Below are 20,136 nucleotides of genomic sequence, written 5' to 3'. Positions count from 1 at the left end.
AAGGATGGTTGATAGTGCAGCTTTGGCACTGGTGAAACATTCTTGGAATTCAATTTATGAAATGAAACTCTTGTACATCTTTGGGTAGAAAAGTCTCAGTGAAACAGAGGGGTATAATTGGAAATAAGTACCAACAAACATGCTAGGGTGCAAACACAGGTGATTTAAAAATCAGCAAATGTCTGTCATTTGTGCATCAGTGCTCGTTCTTACACTTTTGCTAATTTACTTTGCTGTATTCTAAAACTCAAAATAAATATCAAAATAAAGAATTTGACATGAATCCCAGGAAACAATATTGTTCACAGAGGCTCTTTTTGCCAGAGGAATACAACGGTCCGATCCATCTGTGTTCAAACATCAAGACATATTAATCTGCATTACGTTGGCTTTTAATGATTGCTAAAACTGCATGCACTTGAAAGTCTTATGGGTGAATACTTTTGATTGAGTACACCACACCACAATAGACATTACTGCGGCTATAAATATTTAGAGGTATTAGATTCTGAAAAATGAGGTTTGTCAAACTACTCTTTTATTGCACAACTTCACAAGCAAATGCTGGATTTATAAATAAATATGAATGCTATTGATATATATTCAAAGCTGTCTTCAACTGCGCTCTTTGTCAATCCCTCATTATCATTCTCCATTCCTCTTGGACTTAAATAATGAGAAGATTGTTTTCCTACCCCGCCTAATCATCTAATTTCTGCCTTTATAGTGTTTCCTTCCTCATCCAGCAGCTCTTTCCAGCTCATCTTCTGTCATTACTAAGCAGATTGGACCAAATCAAAACTGAAATCAAATTAAAGCCCATTGTCAGTGCGCATGGCTCCGTCACTGACATGAATGGAGGACCACACAGAAAAGATAACAAGAAATTCAAAGTCGCTGGTTTGACATGAAAGAAAACAACAGAGCTGACTGGATGAAGGGATTCCTTACTCAAAGTAACCGTATAAGAAACATCACAGAGGGTTACATGATTGTATACAATAAACATAGATCCTTGCTGCAATGTTGTCATGTGCTTTAATGTGCTTTACCAGCAGAATAGATGAAAAGGGGAGTTGAATGGCACATTATAACTTTTATTTAATCCAAGCTTTCAATTTTATTTATCTTTTTCAAAATCAACCATTTTGGGGTTTTGGAAAGGTTATGATATACATCTCTTTGTATGGACTCAGCTGAACATACAGAGTTTTTGTCCAGCAGATGCCTCGGTGCAATTGGAAAGCAGTTAGGCAGGCGTCAGAAGACATGGGGTGATAATTTAGCCCTGCCCTGCAGTGACATGATAATAATGCACTCATATCCTGCTGTGATTCTCCTGATCGGCTGACAGTCAAGCACAAAAGGGCCTGAATTCATTAGTAATGGGGAGGCGCGTTTGCAAACCTGTTCAACATGCAAAATAGCCATCTCTGCTTAAATATTCACAGCAAACAAATGTAATAAATTCACAATATGAACTATTGTGGAAAAATATATAGTTTGCACTTCATTTGATGGTCCGACCCTCACCTCTAACATTATGATAAATATTCCATACGTGTAAATAATAGATGAGTCAATAACACTGTATCAGTTTCTACCTTGCCCTCATTACACACTCACATACTCAAGTGTGCTATATCCCAGCCATACCCCTAAGCAATTAGTTGCTCTACAATATCAGGGGGCTGGTTATTCAGGCATGTATTTCATATTTGTATTGGCTTATTTGGAGCCCTGCATGCAGACCAAGCTACAGCAAACAGCCTCAGCAAATCCCCAAGCTCCTCCACAGTCAGCAAAGTAATTGGGGAGGGAGTCCCAAAGGGTCCTTGCACACTGCTGAACCCTTTGCTACCGACAAGTTGAAATGGCAATAGAGGTAGATAGGAGTCAGTTTGAGTGCGAGTGTGTGTGTGTGTGTGTGTGTGTGTGTGTGTGTGTGTGTGTGTGTGTGTGTGTGAGAGAGATATAAGTACAGGAGGTGGCTGGAGTACTTTGTGTGAATAGGCCCACAGTCTTTAGAGACTTGCTGGTTGGCTGGGAAACCCATCTGGTTGCCCAGCCCCCCCAGCTGCATTCCCATTTCTATGGGGATGTCAAATTCTCCTGATGGGGGGGCTGTCCGGATGCCAATTTAAGCCCCAACTGCTCAAAATTAGTTAATTAACTCTATCTCTCACACAGAGAGAAACTTCCTTTGTAAGTAATTCTACCATTCATCACAATCCAACTATTTTATTGTAAAACTTTGCCAACTATCAGCTTGCGAAATTAGCTAGGAACATTTGAATGTGCAATAAAAAGCCCCGTGAGTGAATCCATAACATTAAATAAGCACAAACACAGAAAATGAGTTCAAGCTCATTTCAGAAGTTGAGGGCAGATTTAAAAATTCACCATAGCTTTCAACCATATGCTTTGTCTGCAATTACAACCTCACTGATAAGATTAAGATGATACCATTCATTTTGTTTAGACATGCACTAATTGAATATTCATGGGCTGAACAATACGTTTCAATAATACTAGTGCGTTTGGAAAATGTAGAAGCTTAAATTGTGAGAAATATAATGTTTTCAGTGTACTTTGCTCAAACTGGCAAGATGCTGTCTGACACGCCCACCCGGGAAACAAAACATTGTACCCTGGTGAGGCGCGCTAAACTAGCTTAGCAAGAAATCCAACAGCAGCACACATGCTACAAACTCTCCCTATAGCGTTTAGCTGTTCCCTACTGATTCAAATAGGACTAAAGCAATCACCACACAATCCGCTTTTCTCCAGACCATAATTATTGCTTTGTAAAAGAAAACAAAACCCTAAACAGAGAATAAAATGTCCGAACATAACCCTGCGATGACACATAGTCACATATATGTATAGGACAACAAAGCATGACAAAATCAATCCAGCAACACTGGAGCGCTACAACAAGTATTTCACCGTACACTGAAGAGCACGAGCCATTCAAATATTATTCACATCAGAGGGAACAATATTAACCGTATCATAAAAATGACACCATAGAAAAATTAACACAGTAGTAATGCTACTGCAGATGTAAAAACAAAGCACTTCACTTACCACAGATGCTGTTTACTTAAAGACAAAATATATCCTCCTTTCTTTGTTGACAAAGAGTTTAATACCACTGTTGTACAGTACATTGGTTTACTTCAGTTCCAGCCAGAGGTCCTCCTCCGAACGTGTTCATTGAGTTGTGGAGACACTCGGGTCTCAGTAAAAGTTTTCAAAAGCATCGTAGCTTGTAAGTGTCCTGCCGTGCTATGGTGTCGTGTTGCTGCCTTGGTTAGCCTAGCGTAGCTCCAAACAGCTCCAAACACCAAGAGCTCAGTTGCAAATAAAACGCATTCTTAGCCATAACATGTGCAACGCTTCTCAGATGCTGTCAGCCAGAAATACCATTCGTACAAATCCTCTTCCTGGCTGGGTCAGGGCTGTTAGCTGTGGGGTTGGCTGACCCTTTTTACTATGTCAAGCTTTTCTGGAAATGTCCTTCTTGAGAAATCCATTTCCCTCCTTCAGCCATTGAGTGTTAAAAAAACAAAGCTAGGTTAAAAAAAAAAAAAAAACACCAAGCAAAACGCTAAAAATGTCATGTCAATGTCATAACTTCTTACATATCTTTCAACTTGAACTGTTACTACTAATACTAACTCCTGATTGCTGCTTCAGCTTCAAAACAGTTATGCTAGCCCACTGACCAATCACGCTGCACGTTAATGCTGAGCCAGCTGCACGTTAATGCTGACGTAATTGTAGGCTACCTAGAATACCATGTCAAAGAATACGCCCAACATGTCAAGCTAAAGATCTGATTGGGTTGAACACCATGACAATCAACAATATCTTCCCCATTTACTTTAATCTGCAAAGGCTATCCAGCAGGCCTCGGGCCTCTCTTCTTACCTATAGAAATAGGGGTGAAATCTGCAGTAGGAGCTGGCTCAAATTATGACAGTGGCAGCTAGCACTTCCTGTTGCAAGCTCAGCTGCCAGGGCAAGTTGTGGCAGCTGTCACAACTTTTTGCGGCAGTTAGCACTCTTTGTGGCAGCTGCCATAACTTCCCTTGGTAGTTACCACTGTTTGGGAGAGGTGCCGTGGCAGTTGCCAGTTTTTAGCCTTTATTTTTTGTGATTTGACAATATGTGACAATGCATTAAGGTCCTTAAGGGTATGATTGTTGGTCGTTGTAATTGGTTTCGTAAAAACATGCCGAATTGTCACAGTATGGCTACTCGTTTTAATTAAACTAACGTAATATAGGCTAACATCAGTTTGCACTTGTTGCCATGGCAACGATAAACATTTTCAGTCAGTGGACTAGAGGAATGCAAATTGTAATTAAAGCTGCAAGCAGCGATGTACGGGCCCTCGCACCTTCCTGCGTCTTGGGAGTACTGCTGGGACGCCAGCAGACCGCAAATGTCTTTGACCATCAGACGTGTCCCGGAGGTTAACGTATTTTTCCCGCTGGACTCTGCGATGCTGGAAATTATGTAGTGCAAATATTCCACCAGTTCCTGTATCCACTATGTGGCGCTAGAGAACACGTGCAAACATGCATTATGTTGCTCTACATCAAGTGCAGACCACATCATGTAAATTTCATGTAAATCGGATTCCGTCTGTCACATAACGCTGACTTCCTGTTGCCTGTAGGTGGCGCTATGACTTTGAGTGAAAATTGGCTTGTAGACATCCTCAGGCAATGACTGTTATCAAGCATGGTAAGTTTGGGACAGGCAAGTCTAGTGGAGTTACATCAGCTTGTTGTTTAATGGCGAAACACGTAAAGCTTTGAGGAAAGTTTAATTCCAAAGGTCTTTAGATTATCCTGACTAAATTTGAAGAGGATCTGACAAAGTCCCTAGGAGTTTGTTAAAGTATAGCGACTAGAAATCAAGGGAAATCAAGGGATAATTAACACAAAAATGAAAATGGCCGACTTCCTGTTAATTTTAGAGCATGGTCCGAAGAAACTTTTTTTTAAGTCTTCATGTGATACATATTCCTATAAAATTTCATACATGTAGGTCTAACGTAGCGCTGGGGCTGCGTTTTGTGGAGTTACATCAGCTTGTTGTTTAAAGGCAAATCACGTAAAATGGCTGCCACGCCACGGCTACGCCATTCCATCAAACGTAAAGCTTTGAGTGACTTTTAATCACAAAGGTCTTTAGATTGTAATGACCAAATTTGAAGTGGATCTGACAAAGTCCCAAGGAGGAGTTCATTAAAGTATAGCAACTATAAATCAAGGAAAAATTCACACAAAAATTGAAATGGCCGACTTTATGTGATACATATTCCTACCAAATTCCATACATGTAGGTCAAACGTAGCGCTGGGGCTGCGTATTTGAATATTTGTAGGGGGCACTATCGAGGCAATTTTTAATGGTCAAGCCAAAAACCCATATAAAATATTTATGTCCATCACCTATGACACCTGTGCAAAGTTACAAGGCTTGTTGAGCATCCTAAGCTATAAAAAATAAGTTTCCTTTTTCATAGCGAATGACGTGTTGCCACGGCAATGGGCGCCACATAAAATGAAGGTCGTTCAATGTCAGTAGACCATTTTAGTAACTTCTCATCATTAATGTCTTTAGATCATCCTGACCAAATTTGAAGTCAATCACATGAATTCTGTGGGAGGAGTTCATTAAAGTACAACGCCTGAAAACAATGAAAATTGACAAAAATGGCTTAACTACTGTATCGCTCCCTAGTGGTTGAATCGAATGAAAATTGTAGGCTACGTAACAATATGCGATGTGCACATATGAGACAAATTTTGCAATTATAGGTTAAATGGTTTTGAAGTTATTCAAAAACAAAACCACGCCCTATGAAGTTCATTGGTCCATATCTTCTAAATGAAATGAAATAATAATGGTATATAGATCAAATAATGATCCACAACAAATTCAGTAGTAATCGGACTCAGCGTGTAGGAGGAGTTTGCAAAAATGTGGTTTTCAAAAAATTCAAAATGGCGGAAAGTTTTTGGTAGGTGGAGCTTAGGATCCCAAGAGGATTTTTTGTAGAACTCATTCAGTTGCTCATGTCTGTAAAATATTAAGTAATTTAGACATACAGGCTGTCGGCGCTTGCCTTTCCAACTTCTAGGGGGCGCCAGCGAGCAATTTATTCATACCCGAGCGTGGGACTCATAAAATATCAAATTTTTCACCAGTCCTGATATGCATGCTGACTTTGGTGAGTTGTCAGATATGATAAAGCCCCCAAAAAGGTGATTCACTTTCAGAATAATAATAATAAACACTACAGTTTCAATAGGGACCTCGCAGCCTGACGTTGTCGGTGCTCGGGCCCTAAATATGGATAAGATGCATTTTACTGTTTTGCCTTTCTCAATATGCGTTCTTGTCAGTACAGTGCTGTACCAACTCAAAAGTCTGCATCGAGCCAAGCATGGTCCAAATGCCTGGATGTGACTTGCTCCGCCCATTTTACAGGGGATGCTTCGGAGGTGACTTGTGTGTACTTGGGACAGCCAAATATCCCAGAATTAATTTTGCACCAGCAACAGGGAACAATGGCGGAGGAGAAAACACACAACTGGAAGTTGAAATTTCAAAATACTACTGTTGTTGAGTCACTGAAAGTAATTTTAGGATGTTTTTAGGTGAGAAGTTAGTTGTTTAAACATCAAATTTGTGGTCGGTTTGTCAAGATTCTGACAATGTCAGAGACGTGAGGTGTTGCTAGCGGGACCGGCAGTAAAGCAGCACGGGTGGAGTCAGGGCTCACGGTACCCGCAGAGAACAGCCTTATCTCGGCAAGTCTTTTTGCCGCTGGTGTTGACATCTCAGTAGCGATGTGATCCATATATACAAGTTTACTCTGGTTCTTCACTGTAAAGTACTTTTACAATCAAACCAAATATGACAAATATATATATATATATGTAGATGTGTGTGTGTATATCTGTAGATGTGTGTATATAGATGTATGTGTGTGTGTGTGTGTATATATATATATATATATATATATATATATATATATATATATATATATGATACCTACGTTTTTAAATGTATGTATGTAAACACATAAATGTATAAATAAACACAGTAATAAATAAATACATGAAATATACAAACAAATAAATAGAGATACAACGATTTGATTTTTTCTTTCCCTATACCGATAATGAAACCTGGGCTTTGTGTATCGGCCGATATCAAGTCGATCTGATACCAGTGTTAGATTAATAAGCTGCCTCACTGTGTGAAAGTTTCTAAGATCATTATTTTATGTCTAAGGCAAAATCAGGCTTGACTTAAACATTGCTTTCCTAACTTCTAACAAAATTAGACAAATAAATACATAGATAAAAATGTACAGAATTGTTATTTATTTAAATATTGGTATCCAATACCAGATCTGCATGTCATCACCGATAGCTGATTCAGCTATTTCAGTCAGTTTTGGATTGAAATCAAAAATATGTTTTGGTATCAATGCATCTCAATAAATAAATAATATTAACAATAATCAATAATATACAAGCATTGGTGCTCTGTGCAGCAGTGTGGGCGGGGCTTCAGGCCTCTGCAGACTGAGTTGATGATGTCGTCAGCGGGTCTTTACAGCCCTCTGCTCACTTCTGCTGCTGGATGCTGTATATATTAACCTTTCTGCTGTGACATTAAATTAACCTTCTTGCCTTAAGTTCATCAGCCACTTTAGGCTCGTACTAAACCAGCAAATTGTTGCAGAAAGTAATGTTCAGGTGTTTTTAATTGAATTATACTCTTTAGATGACCAACATGTAACTCCAGACTAAAGCCACTATATTTGGACCAACATGTCAAATCAGTTGAGCCAACTTACTGTATATTTTCAGGCTGTTAGGTGCAAATGAGAACTCATCAGTGATTGTCCCTAAATGTATACATCAAAATGTATTTTTACACATTAAAATATTAAACATGATAGTAATACAACTTAGAATTTTCAACAACGATTTACAAGCATGACATAATGTTTATGAATTTATTTTTAAAAGATTATTTCAATAATAAATAATCTCTTAATTCAAACATACACATTCAATTCAATTCAATTTATTTTTGTATAGCCCAAAATCACAAATTACAAATTTGCCTCAGGGGGCTTTATAATCTGTACACATACGACATGCTCTGTCCTGGAACCCTCACATCGGAACAGGAAAAACTGTACTGACACTACAAACATGATTTTATAGAATATGATGCATTGCTTTAGATTAAACTAACTGTAACTGTCAAAGAGACATGTGTAATTGTGTAATTTAGTGAGTTTATATGGTACCATATGTGGTGCCTCAAGGTATCGTAGTTAGTCATGAAATGTCGTAAAGTAACGGGCCACACCCAGAGTTGGCTTGGGCATATAACCGTGGCATTTTGGGTCGTTTGCTGACAGAAGCAGAGAGGAGCGAACGACACTAGGTTAATAAGCCTGACGGACCCTAATTCGGGTCCGCTGTAGCATTTACCGTCAAAAAAAGTCCATTTATGCATGTGTACAATTTATGAATATGAATATGTTATATACCAAAACAAATTTAAAAATCTGGGTAAAACAAACAATCTAAGACAAACACCATTCTACACAACTATTATATGCAAATAAAAGATTTATCACAATATCACGTATTTCTAGCCATAACTCTCTAGGCGCCGTGGGGGAAGGGATTTTATTTTCGGAGAATCTTTACGCACTTTTCAGGCGACGCGCCACGGTTTTAATCCTTACTGGCTAACGCTTCTGTCAATCAAAATCACGATGGGTCTGTTCAATAGCCAGGACTCAGACGCTTCTAAGGAGGGTCCATTGACTGAAATCGACCAACCATAGGCTGAGCTAGGAGACATGGACTGGAAGCCAGACGAGAAAATCCCATGGATGACAGACATAAACAGGCTCAGAGAGGATCCAGGCTCTCTAAATAATGCCAAACTGCTGCATATGGATAGATTGAACACTATTAGTCATAAAAGAAGTGAAATATATAATTATATACTATATAAAATTACAATGGAACAGCTGGAACAAAATTACATTTTGGTTGACCTCGGCTGAAATCTCTGTACTCAAACCTCTCCAGCTCTTGAATGCTTCACTTTATCAAAGAACAAATTGTGCAGAAAGACTCTCAACCAATTGGGCTATGATCTGGGAGAGGTTTGAGCTTTCAACTACAACATTAAAAAAAAAATATCTTATCAAAATTGGATTATTTTTTAATCGGAGATAAAGAATTTCAATTTGTGTTGTGTTCCATCTTAATGTACTCTTAACCAGTAACATATATACTGATATATACAAATCTGAACAATTCTCACAAGTGTTAGCTTTCTAAAATACCAAAACTATTAAAATACACCTTATATTTAGATGAAATACACTCTCTTTACTATGGGTATGCAATTTTCAAGGAGAGGCCTACAAATAGGCTTAGGGCTACGGATTCTGCACGTGGTCCAAGAGTTGCACGCGGTAAAGTGTTCATTTGTACATGTATTTGTGTGTACTGTTGTTTACCTGCATTTGCGTTTACATGTGTTGCATTTTTTGAATTTGTAGTCTATGTCATTATTAATGCGCTAATATGTGCTATAGCCTGTTTGGCAACGGACATTTGCCTGAGAGACTCCAGGAAGAGCTCGCAATTTATGTAGAAATGTTTTTTATTTGTAGTTTTCACGGTGTCTGAGATGCAGGAGAGAGAGAGAGAGAGAGAGAGAATGCCTAAAATAAAGTGCATCAAATACATCAGTACGAAGCGTCGCCATTTTTGCTGGACCAGTGTAGCTACACTAACCAACAGTATATAAAGAAGTTAAAAAAAACATGCAGCATACATGTTAATGCAGCAATATATATCCTAAAACATCAGATATAATAGTAAAACACTGACAGGGTACATTTTACTGCACAGGTACTTTTACTTTTGGTACTTGAAGTACATCTTGCTGATTATAACATACTAAACTAAGGTTTTGAACTTTTACTTGTTGTGGATTGTTTCATCAGTATGGTATTGGTACTTGTACTGCAGTGAAGGACCTGAATAATTGTTCGTCCACTAATTACTTGTCAGTGATTTAAGTTTGGGAACTCACTTGGCAAACAGTTAATATAGAAACAGTGGTTCCTAACCCTCTGGTCAGGCTCTAGTCACCAACAACTAATGCTAATTGGTAATTTTATTATTTATTAAAGATGGGTCTCATTGAATCACAGCTTGCTTGTGCCTCCAGAAATAAAAATGAGGATGAATGTTGGACATTTTGTCATATTATCCATCATTGTCACAGTGTATCCTTTAAACACTACTATGTGTGTGCAGTCTTGTTCTGTCCCGCAGAGCGAGACACAGCTCAGAGCAAGGACGAGGAGGACGACTGTGAGTGGACCATCACTCTGCCGCCACACATAGAAGGTGCGGACACTGTTTCCGTCCCTCCTGTCCGGGCCCCTCCTGTCCAGGGCCCTCAGTCTGGATCCGGGGCAGCAGTCAGCCACTGGCTTGTGGTCCCCTGATGGTTCCACCCAGGCTGACAGCTCCACTCTGCTGCACAGGTGACAGCACACTTCAAAAGAAAAAAGTGCTTTTTAAGAGGATTTCTTTTCTACTCAGTTATACATAGTGCGGAAATAATACTTATAATTAATCAATAGAAAACAAAACAGCAACAACTGAAATAATTGATGAAGCGTTTAAGTCATTTATTTATTGAAGCTTGTTCCAGCTTTTCAAACCATGACAGCTGCACAGTAACATGCTTGTTTAATGTTTCTCCAGTCATTAAGTCTAAGATAAGATAAGATAAACCTTTTTGATCCCCAGAGGGGAAATTTGGTCATTGCAGCTGCAAAAGGACATATAGTCAAAGATATCAGCATAAATATAATCAGACAATATAAGAGACAATGTAGAGGAGTGTTTAACAGAGTCTCTGTAGTGTGTGGTGTTATTGAGGTTTTTCCTTCTATTTGTTCACAAAGTACTGACACAAAAAAACACTCCGGGGCTGACCTAGACAGAAAGCTATTAAACTGAATAAATGTACACACATATAGCGCTAGATGTTGTCCCCTGTTGTAATTCAGGTGAAGCAGGAGGCCCAGGAGCAGCAGCAGCAGGAGGAAGAGGAGGTGATCTGTATCAAGGAGGAGCCAGAGGAGGTGCAGGAGGTGATGGCCACCCTTCTGCTGGACTGCCAGATTCAGCAGGGTCATCTTCTAGAGTCGGAGGTAAGGCTAGAGCTGAAGATCAAATCTAACTATGCCAAGTCAGCACTTCTTGTGAGAGAAGATACTTTTGCTTTTAAGAACAAAAGAGTCTGTCTCTGCGCAGTTTATGTGGGTGTTTCTCAGTGGTCAACAAATCTCTGTGGTGTCAGTCCCTCTTACAAAAAATCTTTCTCCAGCAACTATTTTTCACCAGCATTCAATGATTTAAACAGAGACGAATCAATTTCTACAGGGAAAGGAGTGGGAAATTAACACCAGGAAGAATGAGTTCTTAATTAGGATAGACATTCAAACTAAGGGAATTAAGATACCTCATCACAGTGTGTTTAGGACTTCCAGCGAGCCAGAGAAATCACACTGCAGTCTTCAGCTCAGACAGAACAAACACCTGTGAGTAGATCTGTGTGAGTGTTGGCAGACGTCAAGCTTCTAAGTTTATACTGCTTGGTTAGTTGCAAAACTGCATTTATAGTATTGATCTCAAAGATGTGGTTCCCCTACTTATTCCCCCTGGTCAGAAAAGCCCTATTGATCACTGCTTTATTATTCACATGTAGGCATTGTTGCATTTTAATAAAGTGCAACCGATGCAATGTATACTGGACTCCAAGTCGAAGCTTATTTGCAGCCGTTGTTCCTAGTTAGGCTTTGATAACTGGAGGCCAACATTGATTTTCTAGACATGCAACCTGATATATTGATCTTGTCTGTACTGTAATTTGTTGAAACAGCCCCATCAATGCAAACCTCTCCTTGTGTGTTTGTGTGTGTGTGTGTGTGTGTGTGTGTGTGTGTGTGTGTGTGTGTGCTCTCAGATCTAAAGAATGACTTTGTTTTGGTTTTTTACATGAATGAATGGCTGAGAGGTTTGTATTTAAGAGTATATTGTTTGCATCTCGCAATAAATATTGATATGTTCTTGATCACTTTGTGTTGTGTCTATTTGCCTTTTCTGTTGAGAAGACTAGTAACAACTAGTAACTACCTGAATTAATCATGAACTGCAGTATTAATACACATTTATAAAGCATATATTAACATAGTCCCTAACCATTAGTGCATATCTAAATCATTATATATATATATATATATATATATATATATATATATATATATATATATATGCATTAATAATGTACATCTAAATAAGTTCTTAATAATTTACTAACACTTTATAATGGATGTTATTAATCATCTACAACTCCTTAATAATTAGTTTGAAATATATATAATACTTAATTTACCAATGGGGAATCTTCATTCAATCCATCATTCATAAAGTATGAAAACACAATCATGAAACAATAATAGACAAGCTTATTAATCAAGAATAAAACATTTATAACTGTTGTTATGAATTGCATACTAATGAGTGTAGCATTACAGCCTGTGGTCACTTGGTCATGATACTGTCCAGTAAGAAGTACTCAAATTACAGTGTGAAATCCTGTAAATAAACAGAAGTTCTGAATTTGTTCTTACCAAAATTCACAAAACTCAGTTCAAAACTCAATAGAACCGGATTTACAGCAGGGTTGCAGGTGACAGGCTTCTGTCTCAGAAAGATAAATATATTGGTTCACAATGGTCAGGATGGCAGAGCAGTCCAAGGTGCTGCATTCAGGTTTCAGGCTCCTCTGGAGGCGTAGGTTTGAAATCCACTTCTGACAGACGATGTTTTCAACTAATGACGAAACTGTGACGAGAAGTCAGTCACAACCAGTGTACATTAAGCAATGTGTTTGCACAAAACCAACGCAAGATAAACTGTAAAAACTCTTTCAGAAGGTTGACGTAAATTGGCATTACCTATATCGTGGATCCAGTGATCCGAGAACAAATGATGGTGGGACCTGATTTTAAAAGGGAGCACAGTTTGAAGACCACGACATGACCAGCTTTGCAGGTAGGTCCAAAGTCACCTATCTTCACTCATCTCATCTGAGGATTAGTAGTCATGTACACACAACCACCTGAACCTGTGTAAAGTTAGTATGTGTTTGTTTGTATGGAGGCGTGGGTTCAAATCTCACTTCTGACTGCCAATGATTTTAATTCACTGCCGTGTTATTCTATAAACTGCCTCTGAACATCAGATCAACCACTATACTAATTGATACACAATTGTATGTATATATACATATACATATACATATATATATATATATATATATATATATATATATACATATATACATATATATGTATATATATATATATATATATATGTATATATATATATATATACACCTATATATATTCAGAGGGGTAGGGTAGTTGCTGGAATCTACGTTCCAGTCAGAAGGCTCCACCCACTCTTTCAGGAGAGCACTGAGATCAGGTGTGGGTTGTCATCATTCTAAACAGTACAATGCATCTTATCCATATTTACAATTTGCATTCCTCCAGTCCGCTGACTGAAAGTGTTTATCGTTGCCATGGCAACAAGTGCAAACTGATGTCAAACCTATATTAGCTTAGTTTAATTAAAACGAGTAGCCATACTGTGACAATTCAGCATTTTTTTACTAAACCAATTACAACTACTAACAATCATACCCTTAAAGCTGCCACAACTTGCCGCTGCAGCTGAGCTTGCAACAGGAAGTGCCTGTGCTAGGAATTCATGTAGTGTATTTATGAAAAATAATTAAATCATAAAATAGCTATAACTTTGTGATTCTGTTTAGGCCAGCAGAGAAGGCTTTGCTGGTCCTGACGGCCCACAACTGATGGAATATGCTTATCAGATTCTAAGTTACTGTTTGACAGCTGTCTGCCACGAGGGACAAGATCTCAGTGTGTGTGGAGGTGTGTGTGTGCGTGTTATCTAAACAGCATATAATAATGAGATCTACTCATATTAACACTGGTCAAAAAATGCCATAAAGCCATATATACGTATATATACACAGGGCTTTAATTCACAACAATCAAGTTTGTACATTTTGTACACTGACTCTGTGCACTGAGACGAAGTGACCATATCCCGAAGTGATGATAAAACGAAGGTGTGTTGCATTGCTTCCATTTAGCTGAAATATAGGGCAAAAAGACAGCAAGTAGTTGTTTTATATGTTAACTCTAGAATTTTTTATATTTTACATGATTATATTTTTTTAACTGGACTTACCAAAATAGTATTTGACTGAAGATGTCCCTCTGTATGGTTAAATTCTACAAGACATCACTTTGTTAATACCACCATTTTAAATATTTAGCATTAAAACCAAATGTGTTGACCAATGATACTGTAGATGGATGTTCATCTTACCTTGCTCTGTAACAGACTCAAATTGAGAGGCATTTTGTGAGGTGTTCTTTTCTATCTTTAGATGCTTGACTGCAAGAGAAAAAAACACAAAGATATCTATAAATGGTTTTGACAAACTAGGTATATTTTTTTCTTTGAAGAAAAACATTCACTCAGTTTTAGCAACAAAAAAAGACAAATTGTGAAAGTTTTGGTCTGTCACTACTGCCTAGGAACAGATTTATTTTTGCAATGAGCGTGTCGAATGTGGTGAAATTGCTAATTAAACTTTATATGCTTTATTATCAGGCTAGCTTGGCTCTATTGTCCACCACTTTAGTCTAGATTGAAATGTCTCAACAACTATTGGATGGATTGCAATGACATTTTCAACAGACATTCATGGTTTCCAAATTATGTATCCTCATGACTTGTGGTTTTGAATAAAATGTCTCAACAACTGGTGGATGGATTTTTTGCTTTACACTTTTAAGCCCCTCTCAGGATAAACTGTAATCTCTTTGGTAATCTCATCTCCATCTAGTGCCACCATCAGGACAAATTTCCAATTTGTTCAATACTTGGTTTATGACAAATACCAGCAAATATGATGACATTACCATCAGCTGTACTTTGTGTTTATTGCTAATTAGCACATGTTTGCTTCCCAACATGCTAAACTAACAACACCATACCTGAAGCATGTTAGCATTGTAATTGTGATCATAACTGAGCATGTTAGCATGCTGCCGTTAGCTTCTAGCTCAAAGAACAGCACTCACAGTGCCGGCAGCATGGATATAGACTCTGCTAATTTATAGATGTCTTTATTATGTATATTTATTCCATTCATGTTGTGCCTCCTTCAAATGTCTTGTCCAATATCTTTTGTGATTTAAACAATGTAAATACAAGATTCACAAGATTAATTCACATCTATAACCAAAGAGTTTGAGGAAAATAATGTAGTGTTTCTCAACTGGTCATAATATAAAACACATATTTACTTGTGATTACAAACACTACTGATCAAAACAAAACAAAAAACTAGAAAAAAGTCCCAGAAAACTTTAGTCTTGACTTAATCTCAAATCTATCCATCTGTGTTTACAGTACAGACAATAATACTTTGCTTGATTTCCCAAACAATTAATTTGACAGTTACAGTATGTGTGACACTATACAGCCTCCATACCATTATAGCTGTCCACTGTCACAGTAGAGATCTGCGTGGATTCATCAAAGCGAATGATGAACTCTTGAGGAAACATTCCAGTGGACATCCAAAATGTGCTCGTGTTTCTGGGTGAAAGCGGACAAACAAACGCTGATCCAATGGGTTTGAGATTCAGTAGAAATAAAATGAACGCCTGGCAACTTTCACAAAACATATATGGCGTTATTTCACAAACAAATAGCTTTAAGTTAACACTTACCCGTCAATGATGTTTTCTGGTGGGTGGTTCTCATCGCTGGATGCAGCGACGACAACTTTTGCACCCAAAGAACTTAGTGAGGAATCGATCATCTTCGACAATAAGACACAACAGTCTTTGTTGGTCAAGCTAACCTAGCTAACGTTACTTGTGTTGCCAAGCCAACCACAAAGTCGCAGGATATAATACGTCAGTGCTCTCGTCACCATTTCCGATGCACGTTGCACATTAGTTGTTTTAGCAATTAGCAGTGAGCGGTGACATTTACACATCTACACATGGCTAATGGATGCAAAGACGTGTTGTTTTCGCGTGGAGCTGGACAGGTTGGCTATGACGCGTTAGTGAGCTTAATATGACAACACACGTGAACCTTTGTATTACGCCAGAAATGTTTGGTTGGTTTGTTGAGCTAGGAAGCTAAGCTACAAACCAGCGCTGACTGCTGCTTAGTCGGGTAACAAAGACAAAAACAGGAGTTAAAATTGAAACCAGAAATCCTCAGTATACCTGGAGTGTTTCTGTAGCCGAGGTATTGCCATGATTGTATGCAATGTCTTGGAAAGGTTTGCATCACCGGAGTTAGCTTTAGCTGCTCATAGATGTTGCACTTACTGTAGCATCCCTCTCCACAGTGCAATGATAAACATGACCAGTTCAACTGCTAAACTGTAAAATAGATAAAATCAAGAGCAAGAGTAGACAATAACGTTGCATCTTTTCTGTCATGCTCTGCTTTGTATGTGGAAGACATGTGAAAACGTGTATCTTTCAGTTGCAGAGGCACTTAATCTGTTCTCTTTTTCCAGAGTGACGATTCGGATATATGGGATGACACAGCTTTGATAAAGGCTTATGACAAGGCTGTTGCATCATTCAAGGTAAAATAGGTGCCTTGCAGTTTATGTGCATGACAAACGTTTATGTTTGCTTTTTCCACACATATTCTGCTGTTGATTTGTGTGCCAGACTGCCCTTAAGGGTGAAGATGAGCCGGAGGCCTCCAAGAAAAGCCTACCAGGAAAGAAACGCAAGAACAACAAAAAGAACCAGAGCAGGAAAAGAACGAATGCACCCCCAGACAAAGAGGTGCGTAACGGGAATTTAAGAATACAGATGAATATACAGATTATTGTTCAGCAATTTTAGTGACTGAAATCAACATCATAGACATTTTAACACATAAGGCAACACATTTTATTGATCTAAAGCTGTGGTTGGTACACACTTTTTGTGATTCTAGATTTCTAGGAAGACAACCAAAATAGTACGCTTATAGTCATAGTTACACTTTGTTGTGTTGTGTCACAGTGGCAGGTTGGGGACTCGTGCAGTGCATACTGGTCAGAGGATGGCCAGCTCTATGCAGCCACTATCTCCTTCATAGACGAAAAGAAGGGCACTTGTGTAGTTGTTTATACAGAATACGGCAACGAGGAGGAGCAGAACCTTGAAGACTTGCTGTCAGAGATCTCTGAGGGTGATGAAGAAACAAATACCAAGGTAAAGCAGTGCAAATACATTAATTCATTTATATTTATTTATTTTATATATAGATTTTACTTATTTTTTATATGCTTACCTCTTTATTTAACACATTAATAGTGATGTACATTGCATCCTCAATTTGTAGATGGCCCCCCAACTTTACATTTTGCTTACTGTGAACAGGAGCTAGTCATTTTTAATAAAATGATCATCTGGAAATGAGCTAACACAAACCTGGTGTTCTCCTTTTACTTAAGAGACAGGCAGCATCTGTCTAATACAGTCCACCCAAGGTTATGTCTTCCACTCTGCAAATATACACACAGCAAATGAGAGAACAAAATTAGCAGCATGTGAGTAAAAGGAAAACTAAGTAATACACAAGTTACCTGCTGTTATTTTTTGTGTTTGTTTTTATTTGGCCACTATAGACTGAACACATTAGTAGATAATTACTGACAGATGAGGTCAGTTGAGGCAAAGTAACAAAGGTCTATGACATTACTGGATTTGTATCCAAATCCTGGAATTTAATGGCCATAACAAATTGCTATGTCACTGTGTAATCAATCCAAGTTGTAATTAGTAAATCACTTGCATTTTATATGGATTGTAGATTAATTTAGCTACAGATGACTTCATATTTTGTGGAGTTTTTTCTTGTACCTTCTTGAAGGAAAAAATATAATATTTAGAAATTACCTCTCCAAGGTATAAAGAAAATGACAAATTAAGGCTAAACTAATATGCCTCTGCAATTCAGATAAAGGAGGCAGAATCATCCACAGAGGAAAGTGACAGGTCAACCACACCAAACCATCACAAACAACAGCCACACAGTAAACCCCAGAAGTCCAAGGCCCACAGAGAACCTCCTCCTATGTGGGCTCCTGGTTTCCCTGGGTTTCCTCAAGGCCCACCTCCCATGCATGCTTTCAAACAGGTAAGAAGAAAGACCCCTTATCTCCTTTCCTTATAAGTCAGCAAATAAAAATGAACTGGTAAAAGACTACTTTCATACATATTTCTTGAGTTTAAAATGTTCGAATGGTAGGTCATTGGTGCAGCAAAATGAATAATAAAATGAAGCATAAACAAACTGTTTACAATGTGAGCAATAAAACTAGAATATAAACAACAGCCTCTCAGAGTTGGCATTTATAGCTGGGAGATTGTATTGGATTGCAATGAATTTAACTGGCATTTATGTTAATAGGTCTAGCCTCTGTGTTGATGTAGTTCTGTATAAAGTCATAAAAAGGGGAATGGTAAAATATGTTTTAAAAAGAAAAAATATATTAACTTAATCCTTTCTTACAGGTTGCACATGATATATATGGAAGTTAGTGCGATTACAAGAACAGAATGAGCCACAGACTGCACTTATTTAATGTCAGGGATAGTTCACTGAAGAGAGGGATGTTTAAGCCATTAACCTCCCATTTAAGCAAAATGAGTTCAGTGTGTTGTTTTCAACTCCTTTTGTTTTTATCTTTTGTGTCCTCTAGCAGGGAGGAAGCAAACGATCTGGTGGTCACGGGCCTGTACCTCCTCCCTGGCCTCCCATGATGCCTTTTGGTCCACCAGTGAGTTGGGAAATATTCATGTACACTAATTAGAAATGCAAATACTGTTTTATTTTAGCTATTGGGTATGCAATCAAGATGTCAAAAGCACACATTTACTCACTCGGCTGGTAAATTGAGAAACACCTGTCAATTTATCATGTTATTGATGTACGACAAATACTATCAGCTTGCAGCACCTGCATTGTGATCCCACTCTCTCTGCCTCAGATGATCCCTCCACCTCCGCCTATGAGCCCTGACATGGTGGATGACGAGGCTTTGGGCAGCGTGCTCATCTCCTGGTACATGAGTGGATATCACACAGGATACTACTTGGTATGTGCACAGAAGCTAACTGATTCATGATAGGCTATAAAAGGGGATTTACTGCTTGTATTTACAGGTTCAGTCTCTTGCATTATGTAGTGAAAAGCAGTGGGTGTGTATGGTAATTTGGACTCTTAAGTTACTCAATTTTCGATGTTCTTTTTGGCTACAAGAGCCTTTTCATCAAATGCCTCCTGCTGCATCAAATGTGGGAGTCCTTGATTTTAAAAGGAAAGCTATATTAACGTCTTCTCTTTACAGGGGTTGAAACAAGGACGCAAAGAAGCTGCCAATTGGACGAAACTGCACCACAAATGAAATGATCAACTCAACATTTCATAATTTCAGTTTCTCAAGGCGTCACCTGGTGCAGCAGCCATCCTTCCTGTTGTGCCTGTTGTGTTTTTCTTGTTTCAATGAAATGTCATTAACTAAGTGTACATGCTGAGTTCATCGAAGCTCAAGGAGGAGAGTTTTGTATTCTTTGTAAATAGATTAAATAAAGGCTATCAGAGCACAGTTGGTAACTTGCTTGCTATTTTGTTTTTATTGCACTGTATCAAAGGCGCACTGTTATAAAATAAAATTTTATTGGGCAGCAAATGTGTGTAATTATAGCCAGCTTTTTTCACTCATCATAAATATATTTTTCTCATTTGTTTTTCTAATTAGAAAAAGAGGGAATGGTTATCCAAATGTGTATGTGACAGACTCAGTGATGTGTGGTTGTAATGGCAGGTAATGTCCAGCAGAAGTC

The 20,136-nt window shown here is 38.2% G+C and overlaps 2 protein-coding genes across 2 annotated transcripts; one reads left to right on the top strand and one right to left on the bottom strand.

Moving 5' to 3' along the window:
* Positions 1 to 14,225: 14,225 nt before the first annotated feature.
* hspb11 (heat shock protein, alpha-crystallin-related, b11) lies at positions 14,226 to 16,141 on the bottom strand. The gene is made up of 5 exons (XM_068703906.1): positions 15,997 to 16,141; positions 15,756 to 15,862; positions 14,582 to 14,650; positions 14,441 to 14,484; positions 14,226 to 14,342 (listed from the first exon to the last, which is right to left on the bottom strand). Exons 1-5 carry the CDS (start codon positions 16,086 to 16,088, stop codon positions 14,241 to 14,243), a joined length of 414 nt encoding a protein of 137 aa, XP_068560007.1. The 5' UTR covers positions 16,089 to 16,141; the 3' UTR covers positions 14,226 to 14,240.
* A 61-nt stretch (positions 16,142 to 16,202) lies between these two features.
* Positions 16,203 to 19,906, top strand: smn1 (survival of motor neuron 1, telomeric). Its single transcript, XM_068704210.1, has 8 exons — positions 16,203 to 16,322; positions 16,806 to 16,877; positions 16,966 to 17,085; positions 17,308 to 17,499; positions 18,248 to 18,427; positions 18,993 to 19,070; positions 19,281 to 19,388; positions 19,641 to 19,906. Exons 1-8 carry the CDS (start codon positions 16,275 to 16,277, stop codon positions 19,695 to 19,697), a joined length of 855 nt encoding a protein of 284 aa, XP_068560311.1. The 5' UTR covers positions 16,203 to 16,274; the 3' UTR covers positions 19,698 to 19,906.
* The last annotated feature ends 230 nt before the right edge of the window (positions 19,907 to 20,136 follow it).

This window comes from Cebidichthys violaceus, unplaced genomic scaffold, assembly GCF_023349555.1.
Source record: "Cebidichthys violaceus isolate CVI_PGR_0920_01 unplaced genomic scaffold, fCebVio1.0.p SCAF_9, whole genome shotgun sequence".
In the NCBI taxonomy this organism is placed as follows: domain Eukaryota; kingdom Metazoa; phylum Chordata; class Actinopteri; order Perciformes; family Stichaeidae; genus Cebidichthys; species Cebidichthys violaceus.
Note: the sequence above shows the minus strand (reverse complement) of the source record. Positions and strands in the feature narration are given on the sequence as shown.